Genomic DNA, 23527 nt, shown 5'->3' with positions numbered 1-23527 from the left:
AGCCCCTAGGCTTTTTGGAACGCTCCACAGGCACAGGCAGCAAAACATCAGAAATCAAGTATTTAGCTTTTTTAGTTTTTTTTTACTGCAGCCTGCTTGCAGGCAGGTTCGAAAACACCATGACTACGTCAACATTTGTGTTTATTACTGTATAACTGCTCTTTTAACATGTACAGGACCCGAAATGGTCCCAGGACCCGAAAAGATCCCCAAAAGTCCTCCAAATGATCCCGGGCCCCGAAACGATCCCAAGGAGTCCCCGAAATGAACCCCGTGGAATTGCCAGAATGGACAAAGGGAAAATGGAAGGAAATACTTTTTGAAAAACCCGAACGGTTTCCAGGAATCACCCAAACTTTGAATCAAATGGTCGAACTTTTCATCGCTTTGGTTTCCCAGCTCAAATTTCTAGAGTCGTTTTATACGAATTTGTTACAGTACATGGTGAATTTTTAGAATAGACCGATAGACTTTTGGTAGACTTGTAGACCTACCAGCGGGATGGCTGGTCCATTCGAAGCTCCGCTTGAAATTTTGTTTTTAGCCCTTCTTTTAAGTTCTAAATTGGACTTTGACAGTCCCGAAAACTTTTTAATACACCCAGGACTGATTTATCAACAATATGTAGGCCAAGAAGCATTTTTAACCTCGTTTTCTGGAAGAATAAGAGTAAATGGTCGGCCTGGTTCCGCCATCTTGGATTCTCCTCCAACACGTGCAAGACTACTATGTGGTCTCCTTCTCCTCTGTGGAGACATTAGCCTTAATCCAGGACCAGCTTGGAAATATCCATGTGGCCTATGCAAGAAGCCTGTGAAGTCAAACCAACGTGGTCTTCAATGTGACTCGTGTAACATTTGGAACCATGCGAAATGTATGGACATTAGCATACCATCGTACGAGTCCTTGGCAAATTCGTCCTGCCTATGGCTTTGCCCCAAGTGTGACGCTTCCAATTTCTCTGAGACTCTGTTCGGCTTCAACATTGGAGCTCTCAAACTCCTTCAATTTTCTTCCAAGTCAAACTTCGTCCCCAGTTGCTAAAACTCAACCAAGAAATTCCTCTACGAGTTCTGTGTTGGAACATGCTCGCAAGAGCTCACGACCACGCCATAAACAAGGCCTGAAGGTATTTAACATCAACTTCCAGAGCCTAAAGAATAAGAACTGTGAATTTCAAGCTTTCCTAGCAACTGAGAGTCCAGATATAGTAATTGGAACTGAGACCTGGTTGAATCCCAGTGTTAAAACCTGTGAATTCTTCCCTTCTAATTACTCAGTATTTCGGAAGGATAGACCGGATGGATATGGGGGAGTTCTATTAGCAGTCAAGGATCTCAGCTGTCATGAGCTTTACGAACTTAACTCAGACTGCGAAACAGTTTGGATTAAAGTCTCTATTAACAGAAGGAAACATGTATATATTGGAGCTTTTTACAACCCTGACAGTTCTTGCGAGGCACTTGATGAGTTAGACCGCTCCCTTTCAAAACTACAGAGGAAGTCTGGAAATTCAGTTATATATCTCGGAGGTGATTTCAACCTTGGAGGAGACATATGCTGGGAAACAAACACCATTGCAAGAGGAAGCCGTCACGTCACAGCTTGCGAGAAGCTACTGGAGATGTGCAGCATTTATAGTTTGGAGCAAGTGGTAGATAAGCCTACCCGTGGTGATAAGATACTTGACCTGCTCTTTACAACAAATAGCACCCTTGTTGACTCAGTACATGTCAAACCTGCAATGGGAGACCATGGATGTGTGGAGATACAAACCTTAGTTACACCAAAACTGGCACGCCCGATCAGGAGGAAGATCTTTCTGTATTCAAAAGGGAACTTTGTTGACATGAAAAGGGACCTACTAGAGTTTAGCTCTGTTTATTTCACAAACTTCACTGTTCGATCATTGCAGGAAAACTGGGACATGTTAAAAGGAAAACTTTCTTCTCTTATGGAGGAATATATCCCTGCTAAAATGTCCTCAAGTAGGTACAATCTCCCTTGGTTTACTCACAATCTAAACAAACTCAAAAGAAAAGTCCAAAGATTGTATAACACCCAGAAACGTACAGGTTTGGAAAGTGACAAAAGGAAATTTAGACAAACTCGGAAAGCCTATAGATATAAGCTAAATAAATCATATGGAGATTATATAAATAATTTGCTAGGGTCCTCTCAAAGAGAACAACCTAAGAAATTTTGGAGATTTGTGAAATCAAAAAGGCAAGATAACATGGGTATTAACCTACTTCATAACCAGCATAATATTGCTGTTTCAAATAGCCTAGACAAAGCAAATGTCCTCAATGGTTATTTTTTCTCTATTTTTACTAAAGAGGAATCCAGTACAGCACCAAGCTTAAATCCAAATTCATCAAGCCAAGAAATGGGTAAAATCATAGTCACCTCAAATGGTGTTCAGAAGCTTTTGAATTCACTTGATTCAAATAAGGCTGGGGGGCCTGATAAATTGCCAACTCGTATTTTAAAGGAATTATCCCAAGAGTTGGCACCCCTATATACACAACTTTTCCAACAGTCCTTAGATCAGGGAAAATTACCCATGGACTGGAAAATTGCCAATGTAGTGCCAATTTTTAAAAAAGGTAAAAGATCATCAAATAACTATCGACCCGTTTCCCTTACATCTGTTACTTGCAAAATCTTGGAGCATGTAATATGCCACCATGTTTGGCAACATTTGGAGCAGCATGGCATACTTAGCGATTTTCAACATGGTTTCCGTAAAAGGAGGAACTGTGAAACACAATTAATTATAACATGCCATGACTTGGTAAGCGCCATAAATCAAGGGAAACGGGTTGATGCTTTTATCTTAGATTTTTCAAAGGCCTTTGACCGAATGCCGCATAGACGACTTCTTTACAAATTAAGCTATTATGGCATCAGGGGTAGCTTGCTGACCTGGATGGAAGATTTCCTCACCCAGAGATCACAGTGTGTAACACTAGAGGGTGCAACATCCAGTCAATGCTCTGTTACCTCTGGTGTACCACAAGGAACAGTTTTAGGACCACTTTTGTTCCTGCTTTTTGTAAATGATCTCCCTCTAAATATCTCGTCAACTATTAGGCTTTTTGCAGATGACTGCCTTTTATATCGCACTATTGATGGCTCAAATGACAGCCTAGCTTTACAAAACGATCTTGATGCTCTAAATAGATGGGAGAGGGATTGGCAAATGGCCTTTAATGTGGAGAAATGCCACACTATGTGCTTCTCCACAAGCAGAGCGAAAATTCCAGACCATCCCTATATACTTAACAACAGGATTCTAGAGAGGGTTTACCATCACTCCTATCTAGGAGTACTACTCTCAGGGGATTTAAAATGGGATAAACACATCGCACAAATTACATCTAGTGCAAATCAGACCCTTGGGGTCATTAGAAGAAATTTTAGAACAGCCTCGGTAGACTGCAAGTCTAAACTCTATTGCAGTCTAGTTAGACCGAAGCTTGAATATGCAAACTCTGTCTGCTACCCGCATCTCCAAAAGGATAAACACCGCCTTGATATGGTGCAGAGGACTGCAGCCAGAGTTTGCTATAATAATTATTTGAGGGAGCCAGGGGTCGTAACAAACATGCTAAGAGAGCTGGAGTGGCCATCCCTTGAGGGCAGACGGACTCTCTCTCGAATGTCCATGTTCCATCAGGTTGTTTATGGAACTGTGGACATTGAGGGAGAACCCTTCTTGGTTCCGATGGACCGGCCTTCAAGGAATGGCAACTCCAAGCGCTTCCATAGAACACATTCCAAGTGCAACCAGCATGCAAATAGCTTTTTCCCGTGGTCTATAAATTTTTGGAACAATTTACCAGGTTCAATTACCAACATAAAAGAAAAGGGCAAATTCAAAGAGAAGCTTCAGCAGCATTTAATTGATAATGGCCAGTGGTTCTAGTATTCAAGTTATAAATTAATTAAGCTAAATTATTTAATTGAATTACTTTATTGAAAATTATTTTATAAATTTATTTTACAAATTATGAATATATTGTATAAGTTATGTAAATTATTCCAGATCTGTATATTTTTACCTTGTATTTATTTATACTGATGTGATACCGACATGGTTTTATCAGTTAATAAAGTAGAAGTAGAAGTAGAAGCATTATAAAAAAAAAAATTAAAACAAAGGCCCGATACTCAGGCAATGTACACTACTCAACCACTGACCTCGATGACGAGTGTCAATCAATTTCAATGACGTCATAGGTCACGTGACTTTAAAAAGCTTCAATATCCTATAAGCTTCCTATCCTTAAAACCCTGAAGGCCCGATACTAAGGCAATGTACACTACTCAACCACCGGCCTCGATGACGAGTGCCACTCAATGTCAATTACGTCATAGGCCACGTGACTTTAAAAAGCTTCAATATCTCCCATCCTTTAAACCCCAAAGGCCCGATACTCAGGCAATGTACACTACTCAACCACTGGCCTCGATGAAGAGTGTCAATCAATGTCAATAACGTCATAGGTCACGTGACTTTAAAAAGCTTCAATATCTCCTATCCTTAAAACCCTGAAGGCCCGATACTAAGGCAATGTACACTACTTCACCACTGGCCTCGATGACGAGTGCCACTCAATATCAATGACGTCATAGGTCACGTGACTTTGAAAAGCCTTAATATCTCCTACCCTTAAAACCCCAAAGGCCCGATACTTAGGCAATGTACACTACCCAACCACTGGCCTGTACAGGACCCGAAATGATCCCAGGACCCGAAACGATCCCAGGGCCCGAAACGATCCCCAAAAGTACCCCAACTGATCCCAGGACCCGAAACGATCCCCAAGAGTCCCCGAAATGATCCCCAAGGAATTACAGTAATAGACAACTAAATGAATGTGTAAGGATTGGCTTTCAGTTTTAAAAACATAGGAAACATTTAGCTTTGTTTGTGTTATTAAAAGGAAATTTACATTAACTAAGATTTAAGATTTAAGTATTAAGATTTTTATATACGACTACGGGGGAAAAACAGTGGTTGAGTCAGAAATTGGGGTCAACTAACAATTCCTGTGATAGTAATTCGAGGAGCCCGGCGTGGATGAATCGTTTTTAAATAACAAGCCATAAAAGAAAGTCTTTACAGATGGGACATGCTGCTTTACATAGGAAGCGAAATGTTTTAAAGTTATTTTTTGGCATGTTTTTTTTCGGTGAATGAAAGACCTATCATACGAGATCATGCCGGGGTGTACGCACGACTACATGAGGAAACTCAAAACTCACATAATATTGTTTTCACATCCTCTTAATATTTTGCATCGGTAGTAGAAGGGTTGTTCAAGTGTATGATGTTTACCGGAAATGAGATTTATAGTGTCGGAGTCATGTGTCGGAACCGCAAAATGTTAAGAGTGTGATGGAAGGTCGAAAGTTTGGTTGATCTGAGCAAAGCTGTGCTATGTTTATGCTATATTCCTTTCAGTAGCAATTTAAAGTTGTGTATTTGTTTTGGTCTCTGTTTATGGGTTTAACGCCGGGCAATGTAATAAATAGAAGTATTGTGTTGGAATTTAATATCTTTATGTCACGTTGTTTAGAAATCGAGTCGCTGTTAACCCTTTATTATGCTTCAATAATTGCAAGTATTTCTTCTGCTTTCCATTTGTCCATTACTGCAATTCCTTGGGGTTGATTTCGGGGACTCCTCGGTATCGTTTCGGGTCCGAGGATCAGTTGGGGTACTTTTGGGGATCATTTCGGGTCCTGGGATCATTTCGGGTCCTGTACAGGTCGGCGGGCCACGCAAAGCTGAAGGGGGAGAAGTCGCGTTAAGTTTGGCCAATCTTGGAATCCTCGTAAGAAACAACAAGGACCCGGATAGATGCAAGAACCAACTTAATCAACTCACGTCGGAACAGGGAATCGAACCCGGAGCCCAGTCATGATAGGCACAGGCAATACAGAGCGATGGGGACTCAGGCAGCCGGTATACAACTCCTGTTTGACTAAGGAAGGAAAGGGAGGAAGGAAGTTTTCCTTCCTTTCTTCCTCCCTTTCCTTCCGTAGTCAAACAGGAGTTTGGTTCCTAGTTGGTTCTTGCATCTATCCCATTTCCCATGGGAGTACACATGCTCCCTGACTACACGGAGAAAAACCTTCAGAGAAAGGTCGAGAACCAACTCAACTCACGTAGGAACCGGGACTCCAACTTGGGACCTAGCACTACAGACAGACACAATAGGCAGGAAAATATATCATCACAAACACCTTTACATAAACCAATAGTATTTATTTCATCATAGAGTTTTGTATCATACTTGCAGTATATCAATTAGCACTCGATCATTACATTGAATGACAAACGGAATCGGAGCGCACTTTGTAGTAGCATCCAAGACAAGCTTTGTAAGTTATATAATCTTAGTATAAGTAATATGATATAATCTTAGTGCCAACTTAGGGTGACTTGAGATGATTATGTAAAAAGTCTATCTAAAACGTTTATGAGAGAAATAAATATAAAAAATATCTACTTTACTTGTATAGAGTATCCACGTGTATGGCATATTTGCCATGCCTCATTTATCCTGCGTAGCGATAATGTCTGATGGCAGGCGTGACAAACCAAGTGCACAAGCCATCTGCCTCGTACCCAGGCGTCTCAACTTGGTAACACAACTTTCATGTCCTGCGCGGAATGCATCCTGGGAAGGATTATGCACGCCCGCCTTCCCATGAGCCTTTGCGGTCGGCCTCGCTTCGGGATGCGATCGGCTTCTTTTCAACGGACGCTGGACACGCCTGGATACGAGGCAGACGAACAACGCCCGCCCTATACATTTTCCTTATCATTACATTTTTTAAGAATGTTCATTGCAGTTTTCTTCCACGTTTAACAAATATAAACACCTTATATATACACCTAGTTCAAATAATGTTGTACTAGAAGAATCCAATATGTAACAACCCAAGTTGCTTCATGGGTAACGTAAAATGACAAAACCACGATTGTGAAAGCTGTTTTTGTGTCTAAAAGCCCGAAACAATTTTGCTCCAGTTGCTTGCACATCAGGGAGTTAACCTATAACAGCTAAGACATTTGCCGAGTTTCTGCATCAAGGAGGAAGACCTTATCGCATATCAGGGAGTTAACCTATAACAGCTAAGACGTTTGCCTAGTTTCTCCATCAGGGAGGAAGACCTTATAGTATATCAGGGAGTTAACCTATAACAGCTTAGACGTTTGCCGAGCTTCTCCATCAGGGACGAGCCATCACGTGGCATTCGGTTGATGAATTTTCCAGCCTCACTTTTCATGGTAAGCCTCATTTCTCAGAACGTCTAAAAAGGTTTGACATAAAATTATAAATAGTTCGTAACAAAATCCCGAAGAAGAAAAAGCTATGTCACGAAGGGGATGAGGTTGGGGTATTTTTATATAGCAATATAAGTTTGAGAAGAGGGGGGAGGGGGCATAAGTAACCATACTGGGTCCATGATCCACCTTATATTAATCTGAGAAGGGGATTTGGGCCAACATTAACGAGATTTTAGTCACCAGGACGAGGTGGGATTTGGGATAGATACTGGACAGGAATACAGGATTTAGACCCGAATATCAGGACTCTACATATGGCCTAGGGTGTAGAACTGGGTCATGTTTCATCCAACATGTACGACGCCATGTTGATTTGCGTCCTCTAAAAGCGTCCCAGCATGCAGTTCGCTTAATCAACTCGACCCAATCCCCAGCGCAACGTAAGAACAAACAACGTAACAATCAACGCAACGTAAAACCAGTTAGTAATTCCACTTGACAGCCCTTACCTCCTCGTCATCGCAATTATGTGTCCAGTGACCAAACACTAGAGTGAAAGGAATCAATCAGTTGGCTACACATAAACAAGCAGAACATTGCATTGACCTAGACATCAAAATAATAATAATCATCTAGATTAAAAAAATGTAGTAGCCCCCTCCCATATCAATATTTAATAAATAATAAGGAAATGACCAGTAGGGGTGTAGCTGTAGCCCTAATAGTTTCTTAATGCTGCTGTATTCCTCTGATATTTAGAGCCCTGCTTGAGCTTTAACCATTCAATGCCTGGTTTCTTGTTATTCCGCTTACCCTCACATATGGTACAATACGGCCTTTCTTCCGCACGGTTCCCGCCATGCTTCACGCCCTCCTCCTCGGGCGGCGGCCCGGAGCATTGTGTGGGACAGTCGTCTGTGTCGTGCAGATCGAACTCATCGCAGATATCGCAAAACAGACGCGGCTTGAAGCGCGGGTTGACAGGTTCGTCCAAGTCGGGTCTACAATAACAAGTTATGGCATTCACGTATGGCTACAGTGCTGAGTGGGAGTTTACTTTGATCATAATACTGTTACCAGGTGCGTACACAGGAAGGAGTGCAGGGTTCGCGCGCACTTTATCTTAGCGGCCAAGAAGTGGGTCATTTCGTATCAAGGAACCTTCATATACTATGCTTTTTCTATATGATACCTACGGTCCTACCTATAACCCCCTATCCCCCCTCTACCTCAGCCAATCCTGGGTACGCGCCTGGTTACAGCTCGATCTGTACACCGACAAGTACGGGTGGAATATCTATCGTATTCTGACAAATCACAAAAGAGAATTCAGACACTGAAACGTGGCAATGCTTGTGTATATTTGACTGCTTGAATCTCGTATGCGCTTGGTGGAAATAAAAAAAACTTGTATTCTAGAAAACAAGGAAATACAATAACGTGTGTGTCTGACTGGAAATCCCAACAAGCTTGACTGCGTTACAGCCGAAACTATGCCTAAGTATACTTACGAGAAGAGCAGACCGTTTCTGTCAGGAGCCTCACCCATCATAAAGGCATCGATTCGCTTCTGATTCTCCTCATTCTTGCGCTGAATAAGACACAGTTTTGGGGTTAAACACTTGAATACTAAGGACAGGTCAAATCACGATAAATTGCAAAAAGGTAATAAATTTATAATCATAATATAGGTAATGATATTCCACACTTAATATTTGAACGCTTGATCATTATCAGACCCCACCTTCAATGTTTCTTTGACTTATCTAAGAAAGTGTTATACGGGTTACTAGTTTTTTTGTGTGCATGCACCCGATGATGTGCCTGTGTTGAATCTTACCTGCAGGTCGACTATAACTGAATTGAGGAAATCCACCTAAAAACACACACACAAGAGACCGATACTAAATAACACACCGATACTAAATAACACACTGGCCCTAGATAATACATAATTGTATTAAAAAAACAACCAGACAACTTGTGGTATCGCCCGTTTTTTAATATGTTTACTTGTCCGCCCAAAGTCCCTGTGAGATTTATATAACACAACCCCCATCACCTATATAGAAAAAAGTGGGTGGAGCGAGAGATCTATTATCCTTGAAAAGTACACGGAATTCAATTTGAACGAATGAAGAAGAATAGTGGTGGAGAATGATGTTAGGGATTTCGGCAATGTCGAAAACAGTCAAGATCATATCCAGGTTTATCAAAAGACCTTCGAACTTCGAGCGGATGGGAATGGAGTGAAAATAGTACTTCTAGGTACAGGCTGTACCTTTACTCATAAGTTGAAGTTGCATAAAAAAACTAGATCATTTGCAAAAAAATCCCTTTTACGGATACCTGGTTAATTTGTATGTATTACGCTTGGGACAAGTTATAAGGAGATTATACGTTGTTTTGTAACGCACTTTTTCATATTTTGTTAAACTTTCTTAGGACAAGAGTGCGAGTGACTCAAGACCACTATCAAGAAAGATTAACTGCCTTCCACTAGTTTCAAGGTCACGTGACGCTAAGAAGCATTGGTAACCGCACCTGTGCTTCTGCGCTCTCCTTCTCGGCCTGAACCGCTTCCAACAGATCCTGCATCTCATCAAGTTTGGACCTCAGCTCATCTGACAAGAACAGCAATCAATAAAAAAACGGCAATTGGCTGTTGTTAACAAGGAGACGTAAGAGTTTACTTTAAGGTTATCCGTGTTCCTTAAAGAATGTCCGTCAACAGCCCCATTGTTATCGTTTATAAATGAAAATACAACGGTTTATTCGCAAGAAAACTTCAAAATAAGTCTGATACGTTATTGACGATATTTGATTGAAAATATCTTGGATACTCGCTTTAAATAGCCGATGGAAATGGATGCTTTTTGTGACTCGGAATTGAGCTAGAGTATAAAATGGCGGCGTGATTGGCCTTGCTTAAAGTAAAAGAGATGATGCTTCGTACCTGGTGAAGCGGGCTGATCGCTGGCTCCTCCTGCCGAAGAGGCACGTTTTTTCAACTCTTCAACCTGTATCTTAAGCTTTGCAAGCTCCATATTTTTGTCCTTCATCGCAATTCGAACTGATTCCAGTTGGGATTTTAGGTCAACTGAACCACTTGTCTCTCTAAAGATAAAGCAAAGGGGGGCAATCAAGGAGGATCAAGGAAAGGGACACGAGAAACAGGAATCCGTTCAGATGCTACAAGATGATGCTAAAAGTGACCAAAGCCTAAAGCCGCTGTCAAGGCAGATGATTGATGGCTCAGACGCCTTTTATAATGATGAATTTCTCAGTAACTCAGAAGGCGCCTTTTACCTCATTCGACTTTCATTGAGTTCCGACGTCAGACTTGATATTTCTTGTCGTGCTTTGGACAACTCTTCGTTTAACTGTGAAAAATTAAATGGGCAATAAAAACTCACTACTTGGCAATATGGATTGGCTTAATTGGTCTACGCGGCAGTCCTGGACTCCAGACAAATTGGAATGTGAAAAATGGTCTACGTGGCAGTTATGGACTCCAGACAAATTGGAATGTGAAAAATGGTCTATGTGGCATTCCTGGACTCCAAACAAATTGGAATGTGAAAAATGGTCTATGTGGCAGTTATGGACTCCCGACAAATTGGAATGTGAAAAATGGTCTATGTGGCAGTTATGGACTCCAGACAAATTGGAATTTGAAAACTAGTCTATGTGGCAGTTATGGACTCCAGACAAATTGGAATGTGAAAACTAGTCTATGTGGCAGTCATGGACTCCAGACGAATTGGAATGTGAAAAATGGTCTATGTGGCATTCCTGGACTCCAGACAAATTGCAATGTGAAAAATAGTCTATGTGGCAGTATGGACTCCAGACAAATTGGAATGTGAAAAATGGTCTATGTGGCAGTTAAGGACTCCAGACAAATTGGAATGTGAAAAATGGTCTATGTGGCAGTTATGGACTCCAGACAAATTGGAATTTGAAAACTAGTCTATGTGGCAGTTATGGACTCCAGACAAATTGGAATGTGAAAACTAGTCTATGTGACAGTCATGGACTCCAGACGAATTGGAATGTGAAAAATGGTCTATGTGGCAGTTATGGACTCCAGACAAATTGGAATGTGAAAAATAGTCTATGTGGCAGTCATGGACTCCAGACAAATTGGAATGTGAAAAATGGTCTATGTGGCATTCCTGGACTCCAGACAAATTGCAATGTGAAAAATAGTCTATGTGGCAGTATGGACTCCTGACCCCGAGTTATTCTTTACCTTCTCGTTGTTTTCTGAAGCTGCTTTGTATTGCTCCATGTCAGACACTTGCTCTTGAAGAAGGTTTCGCTGCTGCTCGAGCACACCCAGTTTTCTGTGCATAGAGTCCTTTTCTGACTGGGAATCACTCCTGACAAAAGGGGAACACATATGCATGTTACAAACAGGCTGACTGGCTGTTTAGGCTAGGGATCGTTGCAGTATGAAGGTTCATGTTGTTATCTTTAGAACGGAAGCCTTTACTTTTCTATATATCTTTAAGATAAGATTTAGTTTATGGTTGATGATTTCTTTAGTCTAGTTTGTAGCACATAAGATATCTAAAGAAATTTGTTGAAAGTCACACGCATGTTGTACAGTTTAGTTTCCAAAGTTTTTCAATCATCCGTGCTCTTAGAGTTATCTTGACTATATTAAGTATTTTGTAAATACTTACTTTTTTTTCACATTCTCACTCTTTTGGTTGATTGACTCATCTTATAAAATGTATCCAATTCTCACCGTTCCCTCTTGAATTGTTTTACGTTCATTTCCTTTCATGGTGGATTATAACATGGATTGCTGTTTGGTCATAGAGTACAAATGTACCAAGCAAACGGTTTAGAGTTCAATTTATAAATAATTTGCACGGGTTAGTTTTCCATAGCTCAAATTTCACGAGTCGTCTTTGCAACCATGTTAAACAGTTGTTTGGATGAGTTATGTCTGGCATTGAAAAGGTAAGAAAAGATCAAGAAAAATATATAAAAGAAATGTTAAAAGAGTATTTATGAAAAAAAAAAATATTAGGTTAGAATAGGCTAAATGTAAGCAACGCATATACTTGTGTTAATATTATGTATATATATAGTCCAATAAAAATATTTAAAAAATATTTGGCATTGTTGATAAACTTACAGTCTGGTCTGTAGTTGCGATACCAGGGAAAGCCCTTCATCGTGGGATGCCCGCAGCTGGGTCAGTTCCTCTTGTCTGCTAGTGGAGACTGCCTTCACTTCCTCAAGCTAAAAAAAGCATTACAATGATTAACAAGTATACAGGTGAGGTCAGGAGCCGATTGGCTAAGATGAAGATGAGATGAGTCATACGTCGTCAGATAGAGTACCTAGAAAATACCTAAACCTTGTCAAGTGACAAAGGAAATGTCGCTCTTTTTTGCGTGATGCTTAATGAAATAATAAATTAAAACCCTTCATAAAAACACTTGGGTGAAAACCTAGAATTAAAGAACCCATTAGGCCAAAATGTCTCAGTTATAGACCATTCAAAATACGAATTCACCTGTTTAGTCTAAAATGTTTTTAAGAAATTATAAAAAAAACTTATAAAAAAAACGAGAAATGACCATTTAAGGCGACTTACTACAGTACCAGAAGTTCGATACCTCTCCACCTCGCGCTTTTGCTACATGGGCGCATTGCACTGATTTGTAGATATAAATGCACTACATTACCAAGGAGAATGGAAGTTCATATATTCTGCATTTTTTTAAGGTAGGGCGTGGTCTCTCCAAGATATGACGTCACCCTACCTAATCTAATACCAATAATGCTACTTCCAGATCGCAAGTTTCAATAAAATAAACCCATGGAGCTTGAAGATACTATTGTTTTCCAATTGCGGGGTGATTTTGAACAATTTTCACATGAGCGTTTTTGAGAAAATTAACGATGTTGATTTTTGAGGTTTAATGTATATAATATTAACCCGTATTATTTAGACCACACAACTTCGACCAGAGAGGTAAATTGGACAACCAAACCTCTCTAGTATTTTGCTTAATACCTATATTCTAAGAATTGATGCCAAAACCGATTGAGAGTTTTTTAGATTGCGAGATTTCTTTCTTATAACGTTAATGATGCCTCGCCATCTTAGAGCGCTACCACTTCATTCGGCGCTGCAACAATAAAAATGCGTCCCATATCCAATCCCCACGAACCTTTTTTTTCCTAAATCGTTGACCGAATACTTTGATGACTAATTATCACGCTGTGTAAATTGAGCGGTCATTGAAAACATCCTTCATATCCTTTTATCTACCCTAAACGACGCATAATTCCAGCTCTTTTCCCTCGGACCTCTATGTTTTGGTCGTTTTCTATAGCTATTGTCTTGAGTGCGAAATGGAATGTGATTACACTTTGCTTGGTTGGTTTCCGAATCTTTTCCGACAAATGCAAATTTACAAGGTATGCTTATCGATCAAATGTCACACGTATTCGTAACGCCGGGATGCGTATACGGGCAAGAACAAACACAGAATCTCATTGCGTAGAGAAGGCGTTGGCTAAAGTCATCTTGAATACACCTTTATACATCCCAAACTTATCTGCCTATTATTTGGAAAAATTTAATATGTTGTGATGTGTAGCGATCCAAGCAAAACGTAGAGAAATATTTTTTGTATTCGATAAGACAGAGGATGTCATGAAATCAAATAAACAAGCCGCTCTCTACGCAATGAAATTCTGTGTCTGTTCTTGTCTGTTCTTGAAATACGCATCCCGACGTTACGAATACACAAAACAAAGAATACCAAGTTCATTAAAAAATATCGCATTGGCTTCGTGAATCAGCCGTGGAAATAGAGACTCCGATTGTTAATTAATGTTCCAACATGATCTCCGTACCTGTTTCTGTAGGGCCTGTAAGTCTGCCTGGAGTTTCTGCTGCGTTTCAATTTTCTCCTTTGATATCGAGTCCTGTGAGGACGCCATAGCTTGTAACTGCTCTTCTTTGACTTGCTGTAGCTGATAAGACAAGACAATGGGGGGATGAGATAAGAAGCCAAAAGAGCTATCAGAAATCTCATGGTGTCTCTAAGTGTTAGTGTGAACAGGGTATTAACCTAGTGGTCTCATGGTGTCTCTCAGTGATTGTGTGAACACAGTATTACCTTAGTGGTCTCATGATGTCTCTCAGTGATTGTGTGAACACAGTATTACCTTAGTGGTCTCATGGTGTCTCTCAGTGATTGTGTGAACACAGTATTACCTTAGTGGTCTCATGGTGTCTCTCAGTGATTGTGTGAACACAGTATTACCTTAGTGGTCTCATGGTGTCTCTCAGTGATTGTGTGAACACAGTATTACCTTAGTGGTCTCATGGTGTCTCTCAGTGATTGTGTGAACACAGTATTACCTTAGTGGTCTCATGGTGTCTCTCAGTGATTGTGTGAACACAGTATTACCTTAGTGGTCTCATGGTGTCTCTCAGTGATTGTTTGAACACAGTATTACCTTAGTGGTCTCATGGTGTCTCTCAGTGATTGTGTGAACACAGTATTACCTTAGTGGTCTCATGGTGTCTCTCAGTGATTGTGTGCACACAGTATTACCTTAGTGGTCTCATGGTGTCTCTCAGTGATTGTGTGAACACAGTATTACCTTAGTGGTCTCATGGTGTCTCTCAGTGATTGTGTGAACACAGTATTACCTTAGTGGTCTCATGGTGTCTCTCAGTGATTGTGTGAACACAGTATTACCTTAGTGGTTTCATGGTGTCTCAGTAATTGTGTGAACACATTATTACCTTAGTGGTCTCATTGTGTCTCTTAGTGATCGTGCAAACACAATATTACCTTAGTGGTCTCATTGTGTCTCTCAGTGATTGTGCGAACGCGGTATTACCTTGGTTGTTTCATTGTGCGCTTCAAGGAGCTTCTTGTGCTTGACGTTCAGGTCCTCGTACTTGCTAAGGATGTCCGCAAGCTGCTTCTCGGCCTCACTCTTGGCTACATCAGCCTGACCCCTCTCGGCAAGAGCGGAGTTTAGTTTTGACGAGATCTGAGATACTTCAGACTCTTTCGCCTTGATTTCTGTCTCGTACTTGGACTGAAGTGCCTGAAATAATCACGTCCAATAACATTAAACAACAAATTAAGAGCAGCGTAAAGGTGGAGGATCAGAGAAATTGTATGGACATCTAAAACTTAAAATTAACTTTAACAAATTTACGCTTGACAATATCTAAAAAGAATGTATAAATTTATCAAATATAAAGCAGAGTTTACACAAGACACCAAAGTGAAAGTGAGTTATCAAAGGGAACGGAAACGGTCACCAAGAGAGACGACATGGCAGGTGCAAGGTTTGGAGGTTCCATGAAAACATAAGAGAGACCATGCGGATGGTGTTACTCCAAGGAGACCTCTGATGGAGCAATGGCGCATTATCGACAACTTCCTTGGAGTAAGTAGTCAATTGTTCGGAATGCTGGGAACGTAGAAAGCCATATAGGATATCAAGAGCTTCAATAAAGCAATTAATGCATGTGTAATAAAAAGTAGGAGAAGGCTATTTTAAATGTTCATTCAAAAGAGCTTTCTTGGATCAAGAAGTCAATAATTCGAAAATATAGGGTACGTTGTTAAAGCATTTAGGTTAGTTCCAACACCAAAAACCTTTACTGAAACAATTAGTGTGCAAAACATCATAGGAGGTCAATAAGAAAACACGAGTGTTTGTATTCATAATAGAGAATTTCTAGGAAATGAATGTACACAGGAGGCATTGTAGGATAGTAGTTTCAATGAAATAATAGAAGTATTAGAATAAGAAGACCAAAGTCTACAACTTCCGGAAAATGTCGGTTACGTTGAATTCATTAGAACCATTTCTATCATTCAGCCAGTCAAACGGAGACCTAATACAAATGGACTATACGTCACAAAGTTAAGATATCGCGTACGAGATAGATCGTGCCAAAGTTGTAGGTAAGTTCCATATTGTTCAAAGCTACCCAAAGTGATATTCAAGTTTGTTGAAGATTGCGTCCGAATTCGTACGACATTCCAAGTGGATTCAGGTCATGTCCAGAATTGTAGGCGACGTCCAAGAAAAAGAAGATGCGAGATTTCCCAAGGTACGTCTGAAATTGTACAGAGCGTCTTAGTAGTCATGTACGGGAGTGTACAAGATGTGACGTTAATAAAAGAGCCGGACATTATTTCGTTAGCTTGATCACCATCAGTCCCACAAGTTTCTTCTCTACCTTCAAGTCATCTCTCTCTTTCTCAGTTTTCTCTTGCAAGCCTTTGACGCTTTTGAGCTCCTTGTAGACTGTTTGAAGTTGTGAGTTCTTTTCCTCTATGTCGGCTTTGGCATTGGACAACTCAACGGTTTTAGACTGTACGGATTCCTACACAGATAGAAGAAAAATGTGCACCGACAAATGGTTATCTAGTTTACCAGATTGACAAATATCTAGTATGCCATCATATTGATGGCAGTTTAATTTTCAGCAGAAAAGTTTATTTTTATTTTCCTTATAATACATTTAGCAGGTTATATGAGTTACATATAGTCAGAGTTACAGTTATCATTTAATTCTTTAGACAACCAATCCATCAATGATTTTGTTGTTCCTCCCCCCCTAAATACAGTATCTATTGGCGTTTACCTATTTCCACGACCACGATGTCTCTTCGCAGCTTTTAAACACCCAAGTCTACCCTACCTTTCTACGATAAGCATGCACTACCTTGTAGCTATCTCGCTCTTTAGAAACATTTTTCAATGTTTCCTGCGCGGTCTTCAGCTCTTTTGATAGTACCCGTAGCTCAGACACCTTCTCCTCAAAGCTTGACTTCAATGCTGACACTTCCTGGAGGAGGTTTTTCTCGCTTACCTGCGATTTAAAAGTGTCCATTAGAACATGTCACAATGATAACTCCAACGTCCAATTCGCTTTTCAAAATTGAATTAAACTAGGGTTGAGGCTTCCAAAATGGGGTCTGTAAGTTAGGCAGCTAAAACTAAGAATTCTCCGAAGTTCCAAACTCAATTTCGAAGAAAGCACTTCAATTTGCCAACGGGCACACCAGGGCATTGATGATATTTTCCTATCGAACGATGCGATCGGTACTATTACAGTCAACTTTCTCGAGGTTAGTAGAACTGTCCGCTGTGCAAGAAAAGTCTACCAGCTGAGACAAAAGAAATTGGGGTGCATCACGTAAAAGGGATACGTGTCTTACAGTTAGTAAGCGGAATTTCACAAAAAACACATTTTTTTATAGATTTCCGTAGTATGTACTTTTAGTACACCACGGTATTCGGAAGATTTCATGATCAAAATGAGATGATAAAAGGTGTCCGTAGTCTCCAAGATAGTCTCAAATAGCATCAAAACCTGAAAAAATAGAGTGATGCAACTTACAAGGAAACTACTTTCAAAATTTTGGTGCCGAAATTCTATTCCTAAAAATTAAACATTGTTTTCCGTGATACGCAATATTACCAATATATTCGTCATTTCATCGAACCAAACTGAATTACAAGGTGCTCAATAAGAGTTTGTATGGATGGCAAATGGGGATATGAGATGATCCGAAAGCCCAGAATTGTCAACTTACTAGAAGTGTCTTTTAGAGGAGAGTTGACAGCTTATGAAAGCTAATCCTGAACGTTAGATTTGAATAGTACCTCAAGAGTTTCTTTCTCTTTGGCTGTCGTCTCGAGTAATGTTTTGAGAGAGGCGAGTTCCTGTGTAATAGCATGCAGTTGGGATGTCTGTTCGACAAGCTGTGTCTTGAAGGTTGATGTCTCTGACTGCTGCGCGTTTTCGTGTTCCTGAGAACGTAAACGAGTAGCAAAGACATATTTTTGCTTCAAGACGGACTAAAATATTGATGTAGTTTGAATTTGTTTAAAAGTGCGCAATTCCCTAGAATGCGCACATTAAAATAAGTAGTCAGTACGAGTATTAAAGGCAATTAGTGATTGAGTATGACGCCCACTACCTCGGCCATTATAGCAAATCGATAATTAACCAATAATTAGCTTTGATTGACATAAGCCTCACAACAAGGAGGGTATAATCATACTTTGGCGCGAACCGAAGCACTTCTTCGCCATGCAATCAAAATCAAACCTCTTTTTTCCTTTTTTTTTAACCTTGTAGATGGCACAGTGAGAGCAACAGCAGGGAAAAGGAGAGAGGTCGGGCTGGTGACAAAGGAAGCTAAGCTCGCAAACCAGAAATTAAGTCTACAGACTTCAATACCTTGTAAAAGTCGCGCTCCTTTGCTGTTGAATCCTGTAATATCTTCAGTGCTTCCAGCTCCCGGGCTAGTTTTGCGATTTGGGAACTTTTGTCCGTGATTTGACCTTGTATTGCTGAAACTTCTATGTCTTTTGCATCTGCGAGCTCCTACAATAAATACAATTAACCATTTTCAGCAAGACAATGAAAGAGTTTACGAAAAATAGCAAATTCGTAAAAGCAGTAACAGGGGCAGAGAGTAATATGCTGTAATGGAAAAAACCTAATGCTTTGCTATCTTCAATCAATGTTCCCTGGATTATTAATCATTACCTTTAATTATTGCCTTACCTTCATCAGGTCCCGCTCCTGTGAGAGTTCCTCCATCGCTATCTTCGTCTCTTCCAGTTCTTTGGCAAGCCTTGTGACGTCAGAGGTCTTCTGCTTCAGTTCTGATCTTACTCCGTCCAGTTCTTTTTGCCTCGAGACTTCAAGCTCCTTAGGGAAAGACATTATAAATATAGCAGGAAATATTGATTGTGTACGAATCAAGAAGCGGAGGATGCTGGTAGTTTTTTTTTTTTTTTTACTTAAAATGGACAAAGGATTCGTTTTTGCAATAGCTGATGTGACTGATGGTTTTGTATCATGTTCCCTTTCCCAAAAGTTCCTGTATCCTGCCAGGCGAGACTTCATCCAGCATTAAGAGCAAGGTTAAGGGGCTGTGAACCACCTCCCCCATCCCCCCTGCCCCCACACCTACATACAATCCTTATTGCTCAAAGCTGTCATTACGTGTACAACAAGCCCTACGGCATGTTACAAGAGCAACAAAGATTATCTTTAGGCTTTCCAAAATACGGTCACAATACAAACAGCAAGAGCCTAATTACTTCTCTCTCCACTTCCGCTTTGTGTTGGAGTATCTTCATAGTGTTTAGCTCTTCTGATACACGCGATAACAGCATCGCCTTTTCCTCACCCTCATTCTGCGTCGACTGTTGCATAGACTCTAGCTCCTTTCATAAAGAATACAGGTTGACAATATAAGCTGCTTTTCCTTACAAGAAAATGGTGCGGGGTCCCTAGGGCCCCTTTGATTCCAAAACCAGATACGATTCAGGGAAATTTATACAGTGAAACCTGGATTTTACGCTATGCCTCGGGGGAAAGAAAATGTATCGTAGAATAGAGGTATCGTCGCAAAGAGGTCCTCGATTTTACGATATAAAAGAAAATCCATTGAAAATATCGTTGTAGCGAGGTCGGGTTAATTATCAACTTTTACAAAATAATAAAACTGTAACTCTCTGTAAGAACGTTATCTGTTTTGAACAAGCCCTGTAAAGTCAAAAAATAGATTAACTGTAGTTTCCTAGTTGTCTTGAGTTTTTCTCTCTATGTTGATAGACAGAATCAGTAATATCGTTGTATCGAGGTCAAAATTACTCTCAGGAGAACAGATTTGTATCGTAATATCGAGAATATCGTTGTAAAATCGAGGTAATTTCTAATACATTTCACTGTATTTCCGCCGGAATAAAAGAATGCCATTGTAAAATGGAGGTTACCGTAAAATCCGGGTTCCACTGTGGTAAGCTTGTACCCCTTTGAGCCATTCACTTCTACATTTAATCTTTGCTAAACAAGTTGAAGAGGGGGCTTCGTTTAATTCATGTATTTCAATTAAAGTCCTTTGCACACCTTCATCCTCTCAAAATTTAATGGCCAGGGTTAGTTTGTCTGAGATTAGCCTATTTCTATATTATACCATTGCTTTACAAAGTACTACTATTTTAACCCTTATCATACCTTCATCCTCTCAAACAATAAATCGAACAGTTGGGCTTGTCTTTACGTCTATATTGTATTCGCCCTCATGTGATGTATGCATGTATTTTATTGGAATCCCTCGCATACCTTCAGGCGTTCCCTCTCTGTCTGGACGTTCTTTAGCGCCATCTTGGTGGTACTGAGCTCGCTGGTAAGCTTATCCAACTCTGCATTCTGCCGCCTCAATTTCTCGTCTAATGCCAGAACTTCTTTATCTTTGGTATTTAAGCTTTCCTTTATCAATATTAACAGTACACCATGGCTGTTAACAAAACTTGTAGCGCGATATAACGACGATATTGATCCTAGTGATAAAAATCTGATCTCTTTCTGGTTAAGTCTTCTAATTACTATGGTAGTATATTATGCATGATAAACCATATTTTCTCTCCGCTTATCTAAAATACCATTTCTTTATGACAACCCCGAGTTAACACGTACGTCAGTAAAAGGGTGGGAGTCGCGTGTGGTGCAATACCGGGTCACACTCTTAACTGCCATCCACCAATTCAATGAATTGGTCAGCGCTTATATACATAAAGTGGTTTTCAAAAACCCGTGAAATACTATTTAGTTTATTTAGTATTAATACACTGTAATATCTTTGTTTTCTTTTGTTCTGGCTTGACTATTACACTTTAACAACTATATTTTGTTGCACGGGATTTTGAAAAGCACGGGATTTTGAAAAGAACATTATTCAAGGAAGGGATTGCAAAGATTCTGGAGGACATGATATCATTTATATGTCTAGATATTGTAAAAAACAATTATGCGCATTCATTAGCTTCAGTAATCATCTTCAAACGCTTCATTTGGGTCTCCAATGGCGGGAATATATTTGAATCGGAACGTGGAATAAAAGAATGTAGACCAGCCGCTTTTGTTATTATTTACAAAAAAAACATTAATGGTCAATTGAAAAGAAGCTAATCGTTTAAAGTAGTCGGTGGCACTGAATGCTTTGTGTGACAGGATAAGCGGGGGTGTATAATGGTAGTAACACACAAATGATGTTAGTTCTATGAATGCGGTTATAGAGGCGCTCTAGGTATACAGAAACACCGTTGAAATAAGAAAAAAATATTTGGGTCTACCAAGTATTTGAGAAAAATATATATTTGGTCTATCAAGCTAAATCACTCTTTTGATGCAAGTTTTATAGATGCATTGATAAGGCAACGTTATTTGAATATAAAGTCATTGGGATCTACCTTCAGAATATTTTAAGTGCTCTTATGGTTCTAGTTATACGGATGCATTATGGATGCAGTTAAAGAGGAGTTCGCGTGGATACGGTAACGTTTCTTGAATAAATCATCATTTGAGTCTACCTTCAGGTTATCTCGCTCCTGGGATGTCCTCTCCTGTAGTCTCTGAAGTGTCTCCAAATCTTTAGTCTGTTTCTCGCCCAGTACGGTTAATCTATTGAGCAAATCTCTCAGCTCTGTCAGTTCTGTGTTTTTATCGCGCCCATTTTCCTTTAAAGAGCAAGGTACTCTAGTTACTCTAGTTAAACAACATACTCTAGTTAAAATAACTTCATAATAGGATGTCGATTTTAAGTGAGGAGGACCCGAACGGTGGCAGTGAGTCTCTGTAGATTGGACGCCGTTATACGATTCAACTCACAGGTCTCTGGTGTATAAAAGCAGGAAACAAAAGGATTCAACAGCGACCTGACTTAAACCGACTTCTTTAAGGAAGGACCACAGCCAGTTCACTAAATATAAATCTGCGACGCATTGATTGTATTCATCCCTACGCTTTAGCAAGCTCCACTTACTCTTCCTTAAATCTACCTGTTCCTTATGAAGTTCGGATGACACGCGTTGCAACTGTTTTCTCTCGTGTTCTAGGTCCTCCATAAGCTTGTCTATCGTGAAAGCTTCGCCTTCCAGCTGTCGCCTCAAAGATCCCACTAGCTCTGTATTGGCTTTGTCACTTTCCTTTAAATGGCAAACATCACAGACTACATAAGATTGAGTACCGAATAAAGGGAAGCCAAAAGCAAAAAATGGTGCTATTCTTCGATTGTACGTTCATATGCGATTTGCTTTTTCTAACTCATGTCCATTTTTCTGTTAGTATACTAGTTCATTTGGTATTGAAGGTAATAAAGGTAATGCAAGGCACTAAAGCAGGGCATTAACGATGAAGAATAAAGTGACAATAAAATGATGACATAAAAGTTATATGACTTCTGCTACTAACACTATACTTTTCCAGGAATAAGCTACATGTTGTTTTGGCCACTTAGGACTTTTGTCACCATCATTTATTAGTGTGTTAGCATCAGCACCATTAGTTTAAGTTGGTATATAAGCTTGATAGCGTGGAACTTGGCCTATAATACTTTGAATGGTGGTTGATATCTTACTTGAGAATCTTCAAGAATATCATCTATCGTGCAATGACTAACAATCAGCTTGTTAGCACGGGACTTAACATAAAGGTACCACCCAATGGTAACGATGTGTCTTCTTAGAAATTACAAAAAATTTGTGTAAGCTGATAACACTTCTTAAAAGTCAGAGTTGAAACTGCTACAAGATAGAGATATAGAAAGAAAAAAAAAAGCGTTATAGTTATTTATGTTGATTAACCTTCACTTAACCCTGTGAAGAGTTATACCTGGATTGTCATCTATGCAGATTATCCTTTACTTCACCTTATCAAATGTTACTGTAAGGACAAGTATGTTGGAGTTGGGACGAGTATGTTGGAGTGTAAGTTTTCTTAGTAACGATAGAGTGGATGAGACATTGTTTCCAAAAACAAAACACCTTGGATACCTTCAGCTGGTCTCTCTCCTGAGAGATGGCCTCCACATCCTCACGAAGCTTATCCAGTTCCTTTTGTCTCTCACCCAGCGAGGACGTCACGTCCTCTACTCTAGACTGGACTTCCTTAAGCTCCGATTGCTTAGACCTTTCCAGTTCCTTGAAAATATTATCACAAATTTGGCTATCCTATACTACTTTAAAAAGAACGTGTGATACTTGTCCTACAAAACATCTTGTCGTCAAGAGGGTCTAACGGGTTACTCCAATTATGCTCGTAGCTGCTTGTATCTGTCTTGACGTTTTCACTGTTTACGACTTATTTTAATTAATTTTAAGTATGTCGCTCATCATATTTAA

The 23527-nt window shown here is 39.9% G+C and overlaps 1 protein-coding gene across 8 annotated transcripts in view; it reads right to left on the bottom strand.

Annotated features, from left to right (window-relative positions):
* Positions 1–6259: 6259 nt before the first annotated feature.
* LOC5504832 (CAP-Gly domain-containing linker protein 1) overlaps positions 6260–23527 on the bottom strand; it is a 36074-nt gene continuing 18806 nt past the window's right edge. For 4 of the 8 annotated variants that reach the window (XM_048725899.1, XM_048725901.1, XM_048725903.1 and 1 more), the window contains 22 exons: positions 23180–23326; positions 22187–22333; positions 21719–21865; positions 20472–20618; positions 19445–19570; positions 18903–19049; positions 18573–18719; positions 17993–18139; positions 17049–17195; positions 16560–16706; positions 15197–15409; positions 14198–14317; positions 12462–12568; positions 11565–11694; positions 10619–10692; positions 10266–10426; positions 9854–9933; positions 9150–9185; positions 8821–8900; positions 8123–8310; positions 7819–7856; positions 6260–7332 (listed from right to left, as the gene is read on the bottom strand). In XM_048725899.1, coding sequence (XP_048581856.1) covers positions 7324–7332; positions 7819–7856; positions 8123–8310; positions 8821–8900; positions 9150–9185; positions 9854–9933; positions 10266–10426; positions 10619–10692; positions 11565–11694; positions 12462–12568; positions 14198–14317; positions 15197–15409; positions 16560–16706; positions 17049–17195; positions 17993–18139; positions 18573–18719; positions 18903–19049; positions 19445–19570; positions 20472–20618; positions 21719–21865; positions 22187–22333; positions 23180–23326 — 2685 coding nt within the window. In that variant the 3' untranslated portion in view covers positions 6260–7323. The remainder of the gene's footprint in view (positions 7333–7818; positions 7857–8122; positions 8311–8820; positions 8901–9149; positions 9186–9853; positions 9934–10265; positions 10427–10618; positions 10693–11564; positions 11695–12461; positions 12569–14197; positions 14318–15196; positions 15410–16559; positions 16707–17048; positions 17196–17992; positions 18140–18572; positions 18720–18902; positions 19050–19444; positions 19571–20471; positions 20619–21718; positions 21866–22186; positions 22334–23179; positions 23327–23527) is intronic. The other 4 variants (XM_048725902.1, XM_048725904.1, XM_048725905.1 and 1 more) reach the window with 2 other exon arrangements.

Source organism: Nematostella vectensis, chromosome 4 (assembly GCF_932526225.1).
Source record: "Nematostella vectensis chromosome 4, jaNemVect1.1, whole genome shotgun sequence".
Lineage (NCBI taxonomy): Eukaryota > Metazoa > Cnidaria > Anthozoa > Actiniaria > Edwardsiidae > Nematostella > Nematostella vectensis.
The sequence above is the reverse complement of the archived record's forward strand: the minus strand, read 5'-3'. Positions and strand labels throughout refer to the sequence as shown.